Raw genomic sequence first — 13,562 nt, 5'->3', positions numbered from 1 at the left:
TCTTCGCATCAATTATAATATTGTAGTTGCAAAATAGGGAGCCTTTTTGATGCCCAGAGCTGGACATCTGAGTGCTGCCTTGCGGGCTCTAATACGGTCTTTCTCTCCTGGACTGTATTCCAGTCATGCCCCAGGCTTTGGGACTGTCTGGGGTGGGTTCAGACCCTGTTTTTTCACTTAACTGCTGCATGTGCAGGCAAGTTATTTAACCTCTGTGCCTCAGTTTCCTTATCTGTAAAAACGTTTGCTGTTTAGCTCTTACAGGGTTGTTCAGATTAATTGAGCTAAATCAAAGCACGGAAGGCTAGTGGGCCCATAATTACACACGAAATATTATCTATTATTAAACCGTGATTACTTGTACGTGTTTGGAGCCCATCTAAAAGGGCCTTGGAGTAAGTTATTTCCTATCGCTGAGCCTCTGCTCCCAACTTAAGCGTTTCTGGATTCAAACAAGAGGGAACTTTTTATTCTGCTGGGGAGTGAGCATTGTGGCCACCCAGATTCTTCTGCCTCTTCCTGTTTGCTCCTGCAGAAGGTAAAAGCCTTCGTCTTTCCAGGCTTGTTATTATTATTCACTGTCGTGCCGCGCTCACGGCCATGCGCAAGGCGTGGGCTTGAGCAAATATTTGGAGAGAGGAATTAGCAAACTTCGGGGCTCGCCTCCCGCGCTCGGCGGCTCCTCTGCCGACGTTGCAGCTCCGGTCCCCACACTCGCGCCGCCCCCCCCGCGCCGGACTCGCGCTCGGGGACACCCCTGGGGGCCGCGGGCCCCCGCCGGACCCCGCAGGGCAGCGGCCTGTCCGGCTCGCCCGGGCCCCGGGCCCCGAGCCCCGCCGGCGCGAAGCCCCAGCCCCGCGGGTCCCGCCGGCGGCGGCCGGGGCTGGACGCGGCCCGAGGCGGGGAGCGGGCAGCGCGGGGCGCGGGGCGCGGGGCGCGGGGGGCGCGGGCCGGGGCCCCGGGTGGCCGCCCGGCACCTGCGCCCGCGCCGCTTCCTGCCGGCGCCACGTGACGGGGCGGGGCCGGGGCGGGGGTCACCTGAGCCGGGGGGTCACGTGAGCGGGGCGGGGCGGGGGCGGTGCCGCGCGGGTCACGTGACGGGGTTCCGGGGCCGCCGCCGCGCCGAGCCCAGCCGAGCCGCGCTCCCCTCGGGCTCCCGCTCGCTCCGCTCCGCGCCCGCCGGCCCGGCCGCCCGCCGCCCGCCGCCGCCCGCCGCCCGCCGCCCTGGCGGCCCCACCGCGTCCCGCGCGCGGCCCCGCGCCGCCCCGCGCCGCCCGCCCCGCGCCCGGGCCCGGCGCGATGGGGGCCGCCGCCGCCCGGAGCTGCCCCGCGGGGCCCGCGCCCGCCGGCCGCCCCCCGCTCGCGCCGCTGCTGCTGCTGCTGCTGCTCGGGGCGCCGGCGGCCGCGCGCGCCCAGGGCGCCGACCTCCCCGAGCTGTGCAGGTGGGTGCCGGGGGGCGGGGGCGGGGGTCGGGGCGGGGGTCCGGGCGCGCGGGGGTCGGGCGGGCGGGCGCGGGCGGAGGGGGCGCGGGGGGCGCTGGCCGGGCACCGCGGCCGCACCGCCGGGGCTGTCACCGCGTCCCGAGGGGCTCCGGCCCGACCCTGCGGGGACCCCCGCGGCACCCCGCGCCCGGCCGGCCCTGCCGCCGCCGGCGTGGGAGCCGCTGGACCCCGGCCTCGCTTTGTTCCCGCCGCCCGGTTCCCTCAAAGTTGCGCCCGCGCGCCCCGGCTGCGGGGAGACCCGCCCGCGCGCCCCGGCCCCGGGGAGCGGGGTGTCCCGGGCCCACGCGTGTCCCCCGGGCGGGCTCCGCGGGCCCCTCGGTCGTCGCGCGCGGGGCGTCGCTTTGCCCGGCGTGGCGGGGGTGGACGGGGGGGGGGGCGTCGTGCCGCGGCGGCCTTCGAGGCTCGGCCCCCCGCCCCCCGGGAGCCCCGCTCCCCGCCGCGGCCCCGCGAGGTCCCCGCGGGAGGGGCCGTGGGCGCCCCCCCGGCCCGGGCTGGGGGGGCGTCGGGCCTGCCGCGCGGGTCCCGCCGGGGAAACCGCCGAGTCTGCGAATCTTCAGGACCGTTTGGGATGATGAAAAATGTAGCTTTCATTGATTTTTACAACTTTTTAGTGGAGAGGAAGCAGGAGGAGAAGCTCGCAAGGACGAGCGAGCGGGCAGCGGACCCCGGCGGGCCGGAGCGGGCGGAGCCCACGTGGACGCTGCGCGGGGCCTGCGCGTCCTTCTCGGGTCGGGTTAACAGTCCCGAGCTCAGAACTTGCAGAAATTATTGCGGGGAGAGTGGGGCGGAGTCCCCGGGCAAAGCTGGAGGAAAAAACCATCTTCTCTAGTTCTTCTGTCTTTTTTTGGAAGGGGCCACGGCAGGAGGGCGAGGTCACCGCCCCTCTTGGCAGATCAGCTCTCTGTCCCCAGACACCTCATTACGCAGGTCATGAGCCTGATAGAGAAAAGGTGTACACGGCTACTCAAATAATGAGCTTGATGCGGGGAACGGTGGTGATTTTATACAAGGTCAGGCTGACACTTTAAAGGCAGAAAGTAGTTGTGGCGTCGAGGCTGCAGCGCCCATCCTTGAGAAATGAACTCAGCTGGGTTAGTGGCGGGGCAGTCTTGGTCTTGTGAGCGCACTTACATTTATTTCTTAATTGTTAGTTAAGCTTCCACTTGGTCTCAAGGGTAGAAGGGTCTGGTGGCTGATGCGGGGGTGGGCGGGGCTTCCTGGCCCTGGGTTACCCATCCCAGGGATCCGAGCTGGCATTCCTGAACCTCTCTTCCCTGTGCAACCTGGTCTGTTGGCTCAGTAGGCAATGCTGTTTGTGCCTTTAAATACTCTGGCCACCCTCACACGTGGGCAAATTTAGCAAATGCTCTCAGGGATGGTAGCATCTCCAGTGCAGGGATGTGCCCTCTGCAGTTTTACTCTCTTTAAGGTTTTACTTTTCCTCAGGACCACTAGCCTCCCAGTCCCCTGGGAGTTGGGCTTCCTCTCTCCCCTCCCTGCAGCTGCCCAGTGGTGAGCAGTCTGCCCCAGCGCCACGTGTAATCGCTATACTCGAAACCCAATCCCTGCTGAGTGAAGTTCTTTGTATTTGTTCCTGTTTTAAATGGAGACCTTGGCTTAAATACTTGTTAAGACGTTTCCCCCCCTGGGGAGGGGGGAGGAGGTGTCAATAATCTATGTACTTTATGAGATAACACCGGCTGAAAGTTCCTTACCTCCTGCACTTGGCTGAGGCTGGCACGGGCAACTGATTACTTTTAAAATCCAGTTTGAAAAGTTCTGCCAGGTCTTACCAAAGTGGGATGATTAAGTTGCCCTTTAATTTCATTGCCCCGTGTCCATTTGGCTGACATGTTAATACCTCACCCGGGTCTCTAATCTGAGCAGGGAAGGTAGCCTCTGCAAGTGTTACTGTTTGTTTTTAACAGTTTGACCAGGTGGTACACACAAGGATCACATTTGAATATTTGTGTTGCTTGTTTGTCTTGTTCATTCAGGTTGCTGCCTTAGGGCAGGCCCCAGGAACCCATCTGCCAGGCCCTGATGGGTTTGCCCAGACAATGGAGTGCCCAGACACTGCAGCCCTCACCAGCACTCAAGCAGCAAATTCTTGTCTGTGAACAATGGAGTTTGATTTCTGGGGAACCACCCCTCCTGCCAAGCTAGCTCCTAGAACCCAGAGGGTGCTGATCCTCTGCATCTGTGAGGGCCAACCGTAGGGTAGTGGGGTGCTGCCGGGCACCTTGTGGACCTCAGGAGGGGGTGAAGCTTTGGGGTGAGCTTGGGTTCTCACCACTCATGGTGCTTCTAGGGAGGGATGGAGGAAACAGTAGAGGAGCAGTTTTGGCTGCAGCTTTCACCGCGTTCAGACAGCTGGAGGAGAGGCCCTTCCCTAGCCCTGCAGGGAAAGGCAAAGACAGAAGCAAGTTTTCCAAAGTATCTGGCTCCAAGAAGCACTTTTGATAAGTGCTTGTTCTTTGGCGAGACTCAGTCATAATGTTTTTAAGCTTCGAGAGGGTTGCTGTGCCAGCTGAGTCCTGTGCTTAGGGATGTTGGGGACTCACAATCCATTACTTCTTGGGAGGTGGCGTGCCAGTAGAAAGAACTTGTTTCCAGTGTGCCTGGCTGCGGGAATGGCATGTCCACAGGTCCTGAGGCCCCAGGGAGGGTTGTGCTGGTGAGAACTGTTGGGAGGTCTGTGGACCAGTGAGAGCAAGGGGATAGGGACAGATAGGGAGGGAATCATGCAGATTCCCCCAAAGTGGCCACAGTACTCTCCTGACCCAGTCGCTTCATTCACACTTTGTCAGATGCCACCTTGCAAATTTAATAGGTGAGCGTCCACCCTCCACGTGGGCGTCAGCTTCTCAATGAATGACGCCTTAACAGCTGGTACCAGTTCTATCAAATGCGTTGGGCTGGCTGGGTGTGGGTAGTTAAGCACTTTGAAATTTATTCAGGATAAGTCTTCCCCAAACTGTTGGGGTACAAATGCTGGGAAATTTTGATTATATTGAGGACAAGAGAATAATGAAGCCAGCTGGGAGCTGAGGTCGGTTTAGTTGCTGTCTCTAAGGAGATGTTTTTTCCTGAGATTTTTCCGGAGGAACAATGCTTATGTGAAATAATTTGGGCCACATGTGAGACCTGGACCACATCCATTTGTGTGTATATGTTTCTTGCAACAGTAAGTGTGTGGAGAAGCCCAAGGTGTGCATCACGGGCACGGAGACGTGCTGTGTCAGTCGGGCAGCTTCCTGACGGAGTCCCAGGAAATGGATTCTCATGGAAGCGCACGTCTTCGAGCAGTGTTCTGTGGATGCGTTTTTAAAAGCTGGGCCTGAGAAAATTAATTTCAATGTTCTCATCTTCATCCTGATCTTGGCACATAAAGCTGTATTGTTCTGGGCAGAGAAAACTCAGCAGCGTCCCGGAGCCGGGGCTGGTGGCTGGAAGGGGCCCTGCCTATGCAGGTTCCATACTGTTCTTTGCCCCCTTTTATTGGGAAAGGAAATATTCCTTTTATCTCCCAGTCACAGAGAGCTCTCTTAACGCCCCCGCCCCGTGTGGACAGTGGGTGAGGAGGTGGCCTGGCTGGGCTCCCTGCTGGCCCCTGGCATTTTCCTGGGACCAGCCTGAGTTATGCTAATGGTGTCTCCTGCTCTTTGATCCTGGCCAGGTGATTTAGGATTCATTCATTCTCCCAGTATTTCTTAAGCAGATGGGGTGTGAGGAGTGGGAGGGACTGGCCTGAATTGGTGACCCCGCAAACTTAACTGCCCCAAACTTAACTGCCCCGGGGCCCTGGAGGACCACTGGCCGGGACCGCTCCCCAAGAAAGGCAGCACAGACACCTCCCTGATTTTTGCTAATTTAAAATAAGGCGTAATCAACAGTTTTAATGTTCTCTTTGAGCCAAGAATAATTTAGATGTTGCTAGTCTTGGGGCCATGATGAATAAGGCTGTTGTGTTTCTGCGGGGGCTTGTGGCGAGTGTTCCCCGGGCAGCGAGCGGCTCCCTGAGAGCTGTGGGATGGGACGCCTCAGTGGTTGTCCAGCGCGTGCCCCCCCAGTCCCCGTTGCGTTCCAGATGGCCCACATTCTGTCAGCATTTGCTCTTATCAGTCTTTTCAATTTTGGCCATTCCTCCGGGTTGGCGGGGGCGCCTCAGTGAGGGGTGGATTTTCTTCCTGCTGACGCAGCACCTGGAGGTCTTGCCTCGCTCTCCCTGGAATGCCTGCCTGCGCTGGCCCCGTCCTTTGACCGTTTGGATATGTTTTGTAGGGTCTGATAAAAACCATCTCTTGCCCTCCATCCCTCAAACAAAATTTTGGGTCATGTTACTGCGATTTAAGATTTTCCAGTGTCTTCTGGGTCCATGCCCTTTCTCGGGAATGAGTAACTTACGTGCATTATGAATATTCGCCCTAGTTTTGGGCATACCTTTTAATTTTCTTAATATATTTTTTGAAGAACAGATATTTTGAAAATTTACATGAACTTCAAATTATGCTTGTTACAGCCTAAGAAACCATTCCCTCCCCCAGAGTGTCTCAGGCTCAGCCCTGCTAGGTTAGCGCGGGGGATGCTTTGCTGTGGATGTGCAGGGAAGGCTGTTCAGCAGCCGCCCTGGTCTCTACCGTTAATGCCCATAAACGCCAGGGGTACCCCTATCCCCATACCCCCTGCCCCAGTTATGACACGCAAAAATGTCTCCAGACACTTAAAATGACTCCTTGGGGACAAAATTCCCTTCAGTTGAGAACCACTGTTCTACTCGAAGATCAAAAAGATTTTCTCCTCTGTTTGTTTCTTGAAGTTCTGTACTTTTAAGTTGATGTTTAACCCTAGGATCAATTTTCATGCTAGTTTTTATGTATGCATGTTGTGAGGAAAAGGTGAAAGTTAAATTTCTCCAGAATATATTTAGTTCTCTTTACTAATGTTCTAGTAGGATGCTCACAGCCATTTTCAAGCGAGATAGGGCTCTAATTTTCTTTGCTGTGCTGTTCTTGACTGAATTTGGTGTCCAGGCTATGCTTGCTTTGTGGAAAAAAAAATAATTAGGTTGCAGTACTTTATATGCCTTGGAAAAGTTTGTACAAGATGGACATTTTCTCTTTCTTAAATTTAGTAGAACTCAGCAGTGAAACTGCCTGGGTCGGAGGCCTTTCGGAGTTGGGGTACAGTAGAAGAGAGGAGCTTTGATTACATCTCAGTGTTATGTACTTTATTCAGATTTTCTTCTAATGGAGCCAAATTTGAAAGTGTGTATTTTGCTAAACTACTGTCATTTACACTTACATTTATATAAATATCTAGACTGCTTCTCTCTCCTTGTATCTGTAAATTAAAAAAAAAACAATCCTGCGGTTTATCTGTGCATTTTTCCCCTTAATTGTATTTACTAAAGATTTGCTTACCTTTTTGAGTCTTAAGAAAAGAAATTTTGTTCACCATTTCTATCAGCATTTATTTTCAGTTTGTTGATTTCTGCAATTACTAACTTTCACCTTTTCTTTTTCTCGTTTGAGTTGAGAGTGTAGCTCTTTGATCTTAAATCATTTTTACATAGTTGCGAAATTAATTTGAAGCAGCAGGAATGATACCAACTTTAGGCACATTTAGGTTTTGGTACACTGTTTTTTCCCCTACAATTCCTTTTATTTTTCTTAGTTGAAGTAACATTGCTTTACAGTGGTACATAGGTTTCAAGCGTGCGCGGGCCATTCTTAGGCTCGGAATGTATACTCCTTTAAGCTTATTGCCCAGAGTCTAGTTTCCACCCGCCACCGTGCAAGTGGCCCCTCATCCTTCAGTGCTAGATATTTCCTTTTCCTTCTTAAGCTATTTCAGGTCCATGGACTTGCCAATTATTTATAAGCTCCCCCTCCTGTAAGTGGATTTTTTTTCTCATTGTGACCAGTAAATGTGACGGAATTTATTGACATTTTCCTGGTGCCCCACACCTGCCGAGGTGGGGAGCGCCCTATGTGTCTGGAAAAAATGTTCTCACATTGCGTCAAAGTTTCACCAAGTGTGCTGTTGCGCTTTCCTTTGTGGCAAGGTGCTAGTCCTGCCTGCTCTGTCTTTTGCACTTTGTATCTGCTGCCTCCTCCATGGCGCAGCAGCTCCTGTGAGTCTCTGCCTTGCCCTGTTGCTCCCCAGCCTGCGACTCTTCTTTTCTAAACCTCAGCCCGGTCTGCAGTTGATGTCGCCCTCGGCAGGCCCTGCCGCGTCACACATCAGCCCCGGGGAGCTAGATCACACCCTTCTGCTGGGGTTGCTCTTTCCTGGGGGCCCATTGCTGTCTTGGGGTTGGCCATCTCCTTTCACGGTGTGGGTGCCCTTCTGACGCCAGGCAGTTCTTCATTGTGTGGGCGCAGGGCTGCTTTTGGGATTTTGCCGCCTCCCCTGGTGCAGCTGTGTGCGGGGGTGGAGGGGTCTGCAGCAGCGGTTGGCACTTGGCCAGAAATTTGTTGGGGGGAGTCTAGGGGAGAGGAAGGCTGAGCCTCTGGCTGGCCTCCGAGGCCGAGGTGCCTTTTCTCCCTCCCGTGTCTCCCGCCCAGAGGCAGCAGCTGCCGAGTCCCTGTGGATGGCATGGGCTGAGCCCTTCCCGCCTGCAGCTGGAGCCAGCAGCGCGAGGGATTCGGTGGGCCGTGGCAAATCCCTTTTTGCTCTGGGTCTCAGTTTCCTCCCCAGGAGAGGCGAGTTCAGCTTTGCACGTCACGGTCCTGATTTTGAATCCAGAGCCTTCCCTCACTAGTTGGAAGGCTTTGGGATGGTTACCCATCCTTCGAGGTCTTCCTGTCCCCGGGTGCTAGTGGTGTTTGTAGGGTTTGGGTGATAATTGCCACCACTTGCAGGTGCCTGGCTGCCCCAAGGCCATAAGTGGTAGTGGTGGGAGGGGCTGCCTTCTAGCTGTTAGAGAGCTCATCGATCCTGGCATTTTTAGCCCTGTTACTCCACACCCCCGGGCTCCCCATTCGAGCCTTGGGGTTTCTGCCTCAATCCAGAGCACTCTGCTTCATCTGTTTTATACATTGAGACTCTACGTGAGTCCTTGTTGAGAAAGAAATGTTACTATCATGAAAAAGCCTCAAAACCACTGGGTGATGTGCTTCTTGGGGTCCCTTTTGCATCCCGAATTCCATGGTCCTGCTGTATGCATCCTTTGGGATTCTTGCAGTTGGGGATATAGCGGGAAACCCAGCTCCAGCCCCTCCAACAATGAGGAACTTGATGCTGGGAGGTGTGGGGTTTGGGCAGGTGCCAGGTGCCATATGTCAGGGCGGGCCGTGGGCCCTGGCCCTGTCCTAGCAGTTTTCTTGGCTTCCCCTCCTTCCTGTGGTGGCTGTGGCGGTTGCACCATCCAGGGGAGAAGAGAGAGCCTCCTTGTTCATCTCCTGCAGGAGTCGCGGAGTCTCAGTGGACTTCTGCGTGGGTGTCGGTGGTCAGAAGGGGCCCCGTCCCCCCTCAGCCCTCACAGGCTTCCCTCGAAGGGTGTCGGGCCTGTGGTAGGCGGGACAGGCATGAGCTGTGGGGGGATGTGAAGGCCCTTCAGAAACTCCGCTGGGCCAGACAGGCCAAAAAACAGCCCCCGGCGGCGGCTGGGTGTTTGAGGTCCCAGAGCCGTCAGACGCCTGTTTTCATCCTGCCGTGAGCAGGGGGGTGGCTTGGTGTAACCCCATCATTGTGGGGGTGGGCCCCGGCCCCCTCCGAGCCCCGTGGCCGAAACCTGCCCTTCCACCCTTCCCGCTCCCTGCTCCACTGTCCTGTGCCGGGCAGCGGCCTCCCCAGGGCCGACTCCTGCCGCGCTCCCTCCAGACAGGGGGGCCTGAGGGAAGGGGGTGGCCGAGGCAGCAGCGCGGAGTGGCCAGGCGGGGTCTGCAGCCGAGTCAGGAGCCCCTTTTCACTCTGAACCCCTTTTCACTCTTTCCCCGTGTGCTTGGAAGCTGGGACCAGGTCCCGCAGCTAGCAGGCCCCGGCTGCGCGGGAGGAGCGCGGCCCTGGTTTCCTCTATGCAGAAACTTCTTTTGCTGGCATCTGTCTGTCCATCTCTGCTCCAAAGCCAGCTACACATTTGAAAGCATTCTTTTCTCCTGAAAACGAAAACCACTCCTTGCTCCTCGCCCTGGACTGCAGACGAAGCAGCAAGCCGCCAGCATGGAAGTGCTGAAGGAGTGGGTTCCTAGAAGTGACAGGGGTGCGTCCCCGCTGAGTCACCCCGTTCCGCTGAGGCTCCCCGGCCCCTGCCGGCCCTGCCACGTGTTACTCACCACACAGTGAATGCCAGCGGGGCTCCCTGAGCCCCCCTTGAGGGGAGGAGGCATGTGCGCTCCTCCAAGGTGGGCCTGGCTTGGGCCCTGTGGGCTGCCACAGGGGTGCCCTCGCCCAGGGCTTGACTGGTGCAGGTCATGAGACCCTGGTGGCAGGTCATTCCATCCCCACAGATGGTCCCCACATTCTTCTCAGTGCTTTTGAGGACCCGGGGAAATAATGCCGCCCTTTCTTTACACGCACGGAAGGCAATACCTGACTGGGCTCACAGGGAAGGCGAGCTCTGTCTCCTTCACCCGCCGGTGTCAGGTTCTGCTTGCCCGGCTCTGCCGCGCTCTGGTGTCAACCTCACCTTCCTGTGAAGACCTGCACCTGGTGGTAACACCTCGTTAGCATCGTGAACTCACAGGCAAGCTGCTGCCTGAGTGAGGGAGGAGGGTCTGCATGTGGTTAGGGTCTGAAGGAATCTGGGCCTTGGGTTTTCTGGGACAGTGACGAGGGCACTGAGCACTGAGGCCTCGGTTCTGCCCATGGGCCTGGTTGACTTTCAAGGCATCTAAGTGCAGCCATCTATGTAATTAAGGACTTCAGCCTGTAATCCAGCCTCCTTTATGCATATGAGGAAGAAAGTATGAGAACATCCAGATAATTGCTCTGATTTAAATAAATGGGCGCAGAGCAGGATTTAGGGCTGGGATCCTGGCCCACAGCCAGCAGCATAGTGTTGCTCTCAGCAAAAACTGCAGCAGGCGAAGCAGCAGAGGGAGGCCAGGCGGAGAGGCCAGGTCTTTGTGTTGAGGGGCTTGCGCCCGTTCCTCAGAATTGGCCCGCACCTCGCATTGTAGCGAGGCCCCAGGAAGAGAATGTCTGAACGTTCAGACCCTCCAGACCCTGCTCTGGCAGCAGTGTGTTCGCACGTGTCCCTGCCCCCTCCCGTCCCTGTCTGTCCGGAGGCCCCTGGTCTACAACCTGGGCCCCAGATAGGGCCTTGCCCCGACCTCTCCCCTCTGCAGTTGTGTGTCCGAGTCACGGGGTGTTCTTCAGGGGGCTGCAGCCAACTGGCCTTCTTTTGCAGACTCAATTTTTAAGCTCTCTGAATCTGTCGTGGATGAGAGGTGAGCCTGGGCTCACGGTCTCTCAAATAGTTTGTTTCTGGTCTTGATTTTTTTCCCTCTAGTGACCTTGTGGGGTGCTCCGTTTTCGAGGAAGTTGGGACTTCAAGGTTAAGAAGCCCCAACTACACAACTTGGGTGGGGCCGGATTCAGGGCGTGGTGGCAAGGGCCCGTTCAGGGGACCGCTTACCCCAGCTGTTCCACATGAGCCCCGCTGGCCTGGGTGCTCTCTCACCGCCTTGCCCCCAACCCCAGCCCCGTCCTCACCCCTGGCTCCCTGCTCCCAGGCCCGCCTAAACACCAGGAAACTGCAAAGGCTCACGTCTGGCACGTCTTGGCCTTTTTTTTTTTTTTTTTTTTTGGTTGGGCCCTGTATCTATCCACAGCCTTGCGGGCTGGTTCGAATAGGAAGTGAAGTACTTCCTATATGAGCCTGGCCCTGCCGAGTCAAACCCGGCCCGCAGCCTTGGCCCAGGGCACGCGTTCATCTCCCAGACCAGAGCTCGCTCTCCTTGGGTCAGCGGCAAAGAGTTGCTGACAACAGCGGTCACGTTGTACTCTTAACATCCTGCTGCAAACGTCTGTCTTGGAAACTGCCTTTTCCATGTCCTCCGTTCCCCCTGCCCCCGGCCCCTTCTTAGTTTGGGAGACTGTTCCAGATTTTTGAAGGTTAGTGGGCTGGCTGCATGAGCTGAGAAATGATCCCATAATGATATAAGGGTCGTAGCGAGCCAAATGATTTCCTTAAAATTCTGTTAGAGGACTTGGATGCAGGCGAAAGTAGGAAAATCTTTTTGATACTCATTTTGGAAAGACTGCATTTCCTTCGTCCCCCGAGTGTTAGATTCGCTGCCCACTCCGGAATCCGAAAGACACGCCTTGAACCAGTGACCGGGAGCTGCATCTTGCTCGGAGAATTCAGCTCGTGTATCACCAGCTTTTTTTTTTTTTTTTTTTTTTTAAGGAAACCAAATTATAGATTCTCACATGCTTGTTAATTTTATTACTGATTCCATTGTACCTCTCTCCTGATGTATATTCTGATAATTGTAGGTCAGTAATGAAATGTTTAATAGCCACCTGACTATCCATGTCACCCCAGGATTCACAGGGAGTGAGGGAGCGAAGATAGATTGAAAGAATCTGGCCACGTGGCAGGGTGAAGTGGTGATGTGGCGGGGCGGGAGGGAATCAGCTCTGTTCTCTAAGATTTGGGCACGCCGCGCAGCTTACAATTCAGTGTTCTTTATTCTGTTTTAGATGCTGGCTGTTTTTTCTAGTAAATTTATGTTTATTGAGATAATGTTGATTTACATCACACTATGTGGGCTGTTTCGAAAATGAAAAAGGCCCCACTTATTTTGCAAGGTGTTGCAATTTTGCAGACTCGGTGATGACTTAGATGAGGACTTGCGAGGAGTCACAGAAAGACACGCGTCCAGGGGTGCTTGCGGCGCGGTCAGCCCCGAGCTCCTCTTTGGTGCCTGGCTTCCTTGCTGTCCGGCGCGTGTGCCTGGGGTGGGTTCTGCACGTGACCTTGGCAAAGTGGCACTGGAAAGCAGCGCCTTCCTGTCTCTGGGCCGGCCGACAGTGCGCCGCTTGTGTGCGGTGCTTCCTTCTCTCTGGTAATCTGCCAACACCTTTCAGGATATTGTGACATTTAAACCAAATGAGTTTAAAATGGAGCCTCTGTGCCCCAACAGGCGCGCTGCAGGCGTTCAGGGTCGTGGCAGCAGCGGCGGCGCTAAGGGCAGAGCAGAATGCCGTCCTGGGCTTTCTGGGCTGCAGCGCGGGCTCCGCCTGTGTGCTCGGCTGGGCTCCGGGGTGTCATTAATCACCGCTGTCTGGGGCACATTGCAGCCACACAATTCACTGCAAGGCCAGAGGCTCCTAGAGCCTGGGCTTCGGGTGTGACTTCTGCCCTCCCCCTTCCGCGGGGCCTGTCGTTGGGTGTTTAGGGTGCTCCCGCACTGGCGAAGGCCCTCTTGACTCTGGCTGGGTCGGGGCTTTCGAAGGGCAGCCTCTGCTGAGCTCAGCGGTCCTTTCAGAGGGGAGCAGCTCTGAGATGAGGGAAAAGGGCCTGGGTGTGTCCCTCCGCGCTGGAGTCCTCAACCAGCTTGGGGAGCGGTGGTCGGTGGGTGGGCCGGAGGGGTGGAGGGGATGGAATTGCTTGGGTGGAAACCAGCCGGTGGGGGATGAGGGGTTGCAGAAGGCGTGCCTTTGGGGTTTGGCAGTTCAGACTGTCCAGAAAAGGAAGCGGAGCTTGCCAGGGACAAGAGCAGTGCTCGGTCCGCACCTGGGGAGGAGCCACAGCCAGGACAAGCCGTGCTGAGTTGACGGCATGATGCAGGGCGACCTGGGCCCCATACCGTTCTCCGGCCTCGTGCCCGAGGTCTTGGTGTGCCCCGGAGCTCGCCGCCCTGTGCGGTGTGTTGGGAGCACAGCAGAGCTCTGGCGCTGAGCGTTTTGCCATTTCAGCATTCTAGGCAACAGCTATTGTCTGAAAAGTTAAACTTTAAATTACTGAAACTACATGAGGCAGTTTACCTTAGAGGTGACACTGGCCCTTGGGGCTCGGAGTGCAAAGCTGAGGGACTTGGGGGGTTGAGTGATGGCGCCAGTGCCTGGGCTTTGCTCACTGGACGTGAGTGCGTGTTTGCCATGATG

General features: G+C 56.3%; 1 protein-coding gene across 1 annotated transcript in view; it reads left to right on the top strand.

Annotated features, from left to right (window-relative positions):
- Positions 1-1,299: 1,299 nt before the first annotated feature.
- IGF2R (insulin like growth factor 2 receptor) overlaps positions 1,300-13,562 on the top strand; it is a gene marked incomplete at its 5' end in the record, with an annotated part of 87,442 nt that continues 75,179 nt past the window's right edge. The window contains one exon of the mRNA XM_084228281.1: positions 1,300-1,442. Coding sequence (XP_084084407.1) covers positions 1,300-1,442 — 143 coding nt within the window. The remainder of the gene's footprint in view (positions 1,443-13,562) is intronic.

The sequence above is a fragment of the Talpa europaea genome, assembly GCF_964194135.1.
Source record: "Talpa europaea genome assembly, chromosome: 2".
Lineage (NCBI taxonomy): Eukaryota > Metazoa > Chordata > Mammalia > Eulipotyphla > Talpidae > Talpa > Talpa europaea.
The sequence above is the reverse complement of the archived record's forward strand: the minus strand, read 5'-3'. Positions and strand labels throughout refer to the sequence as shown.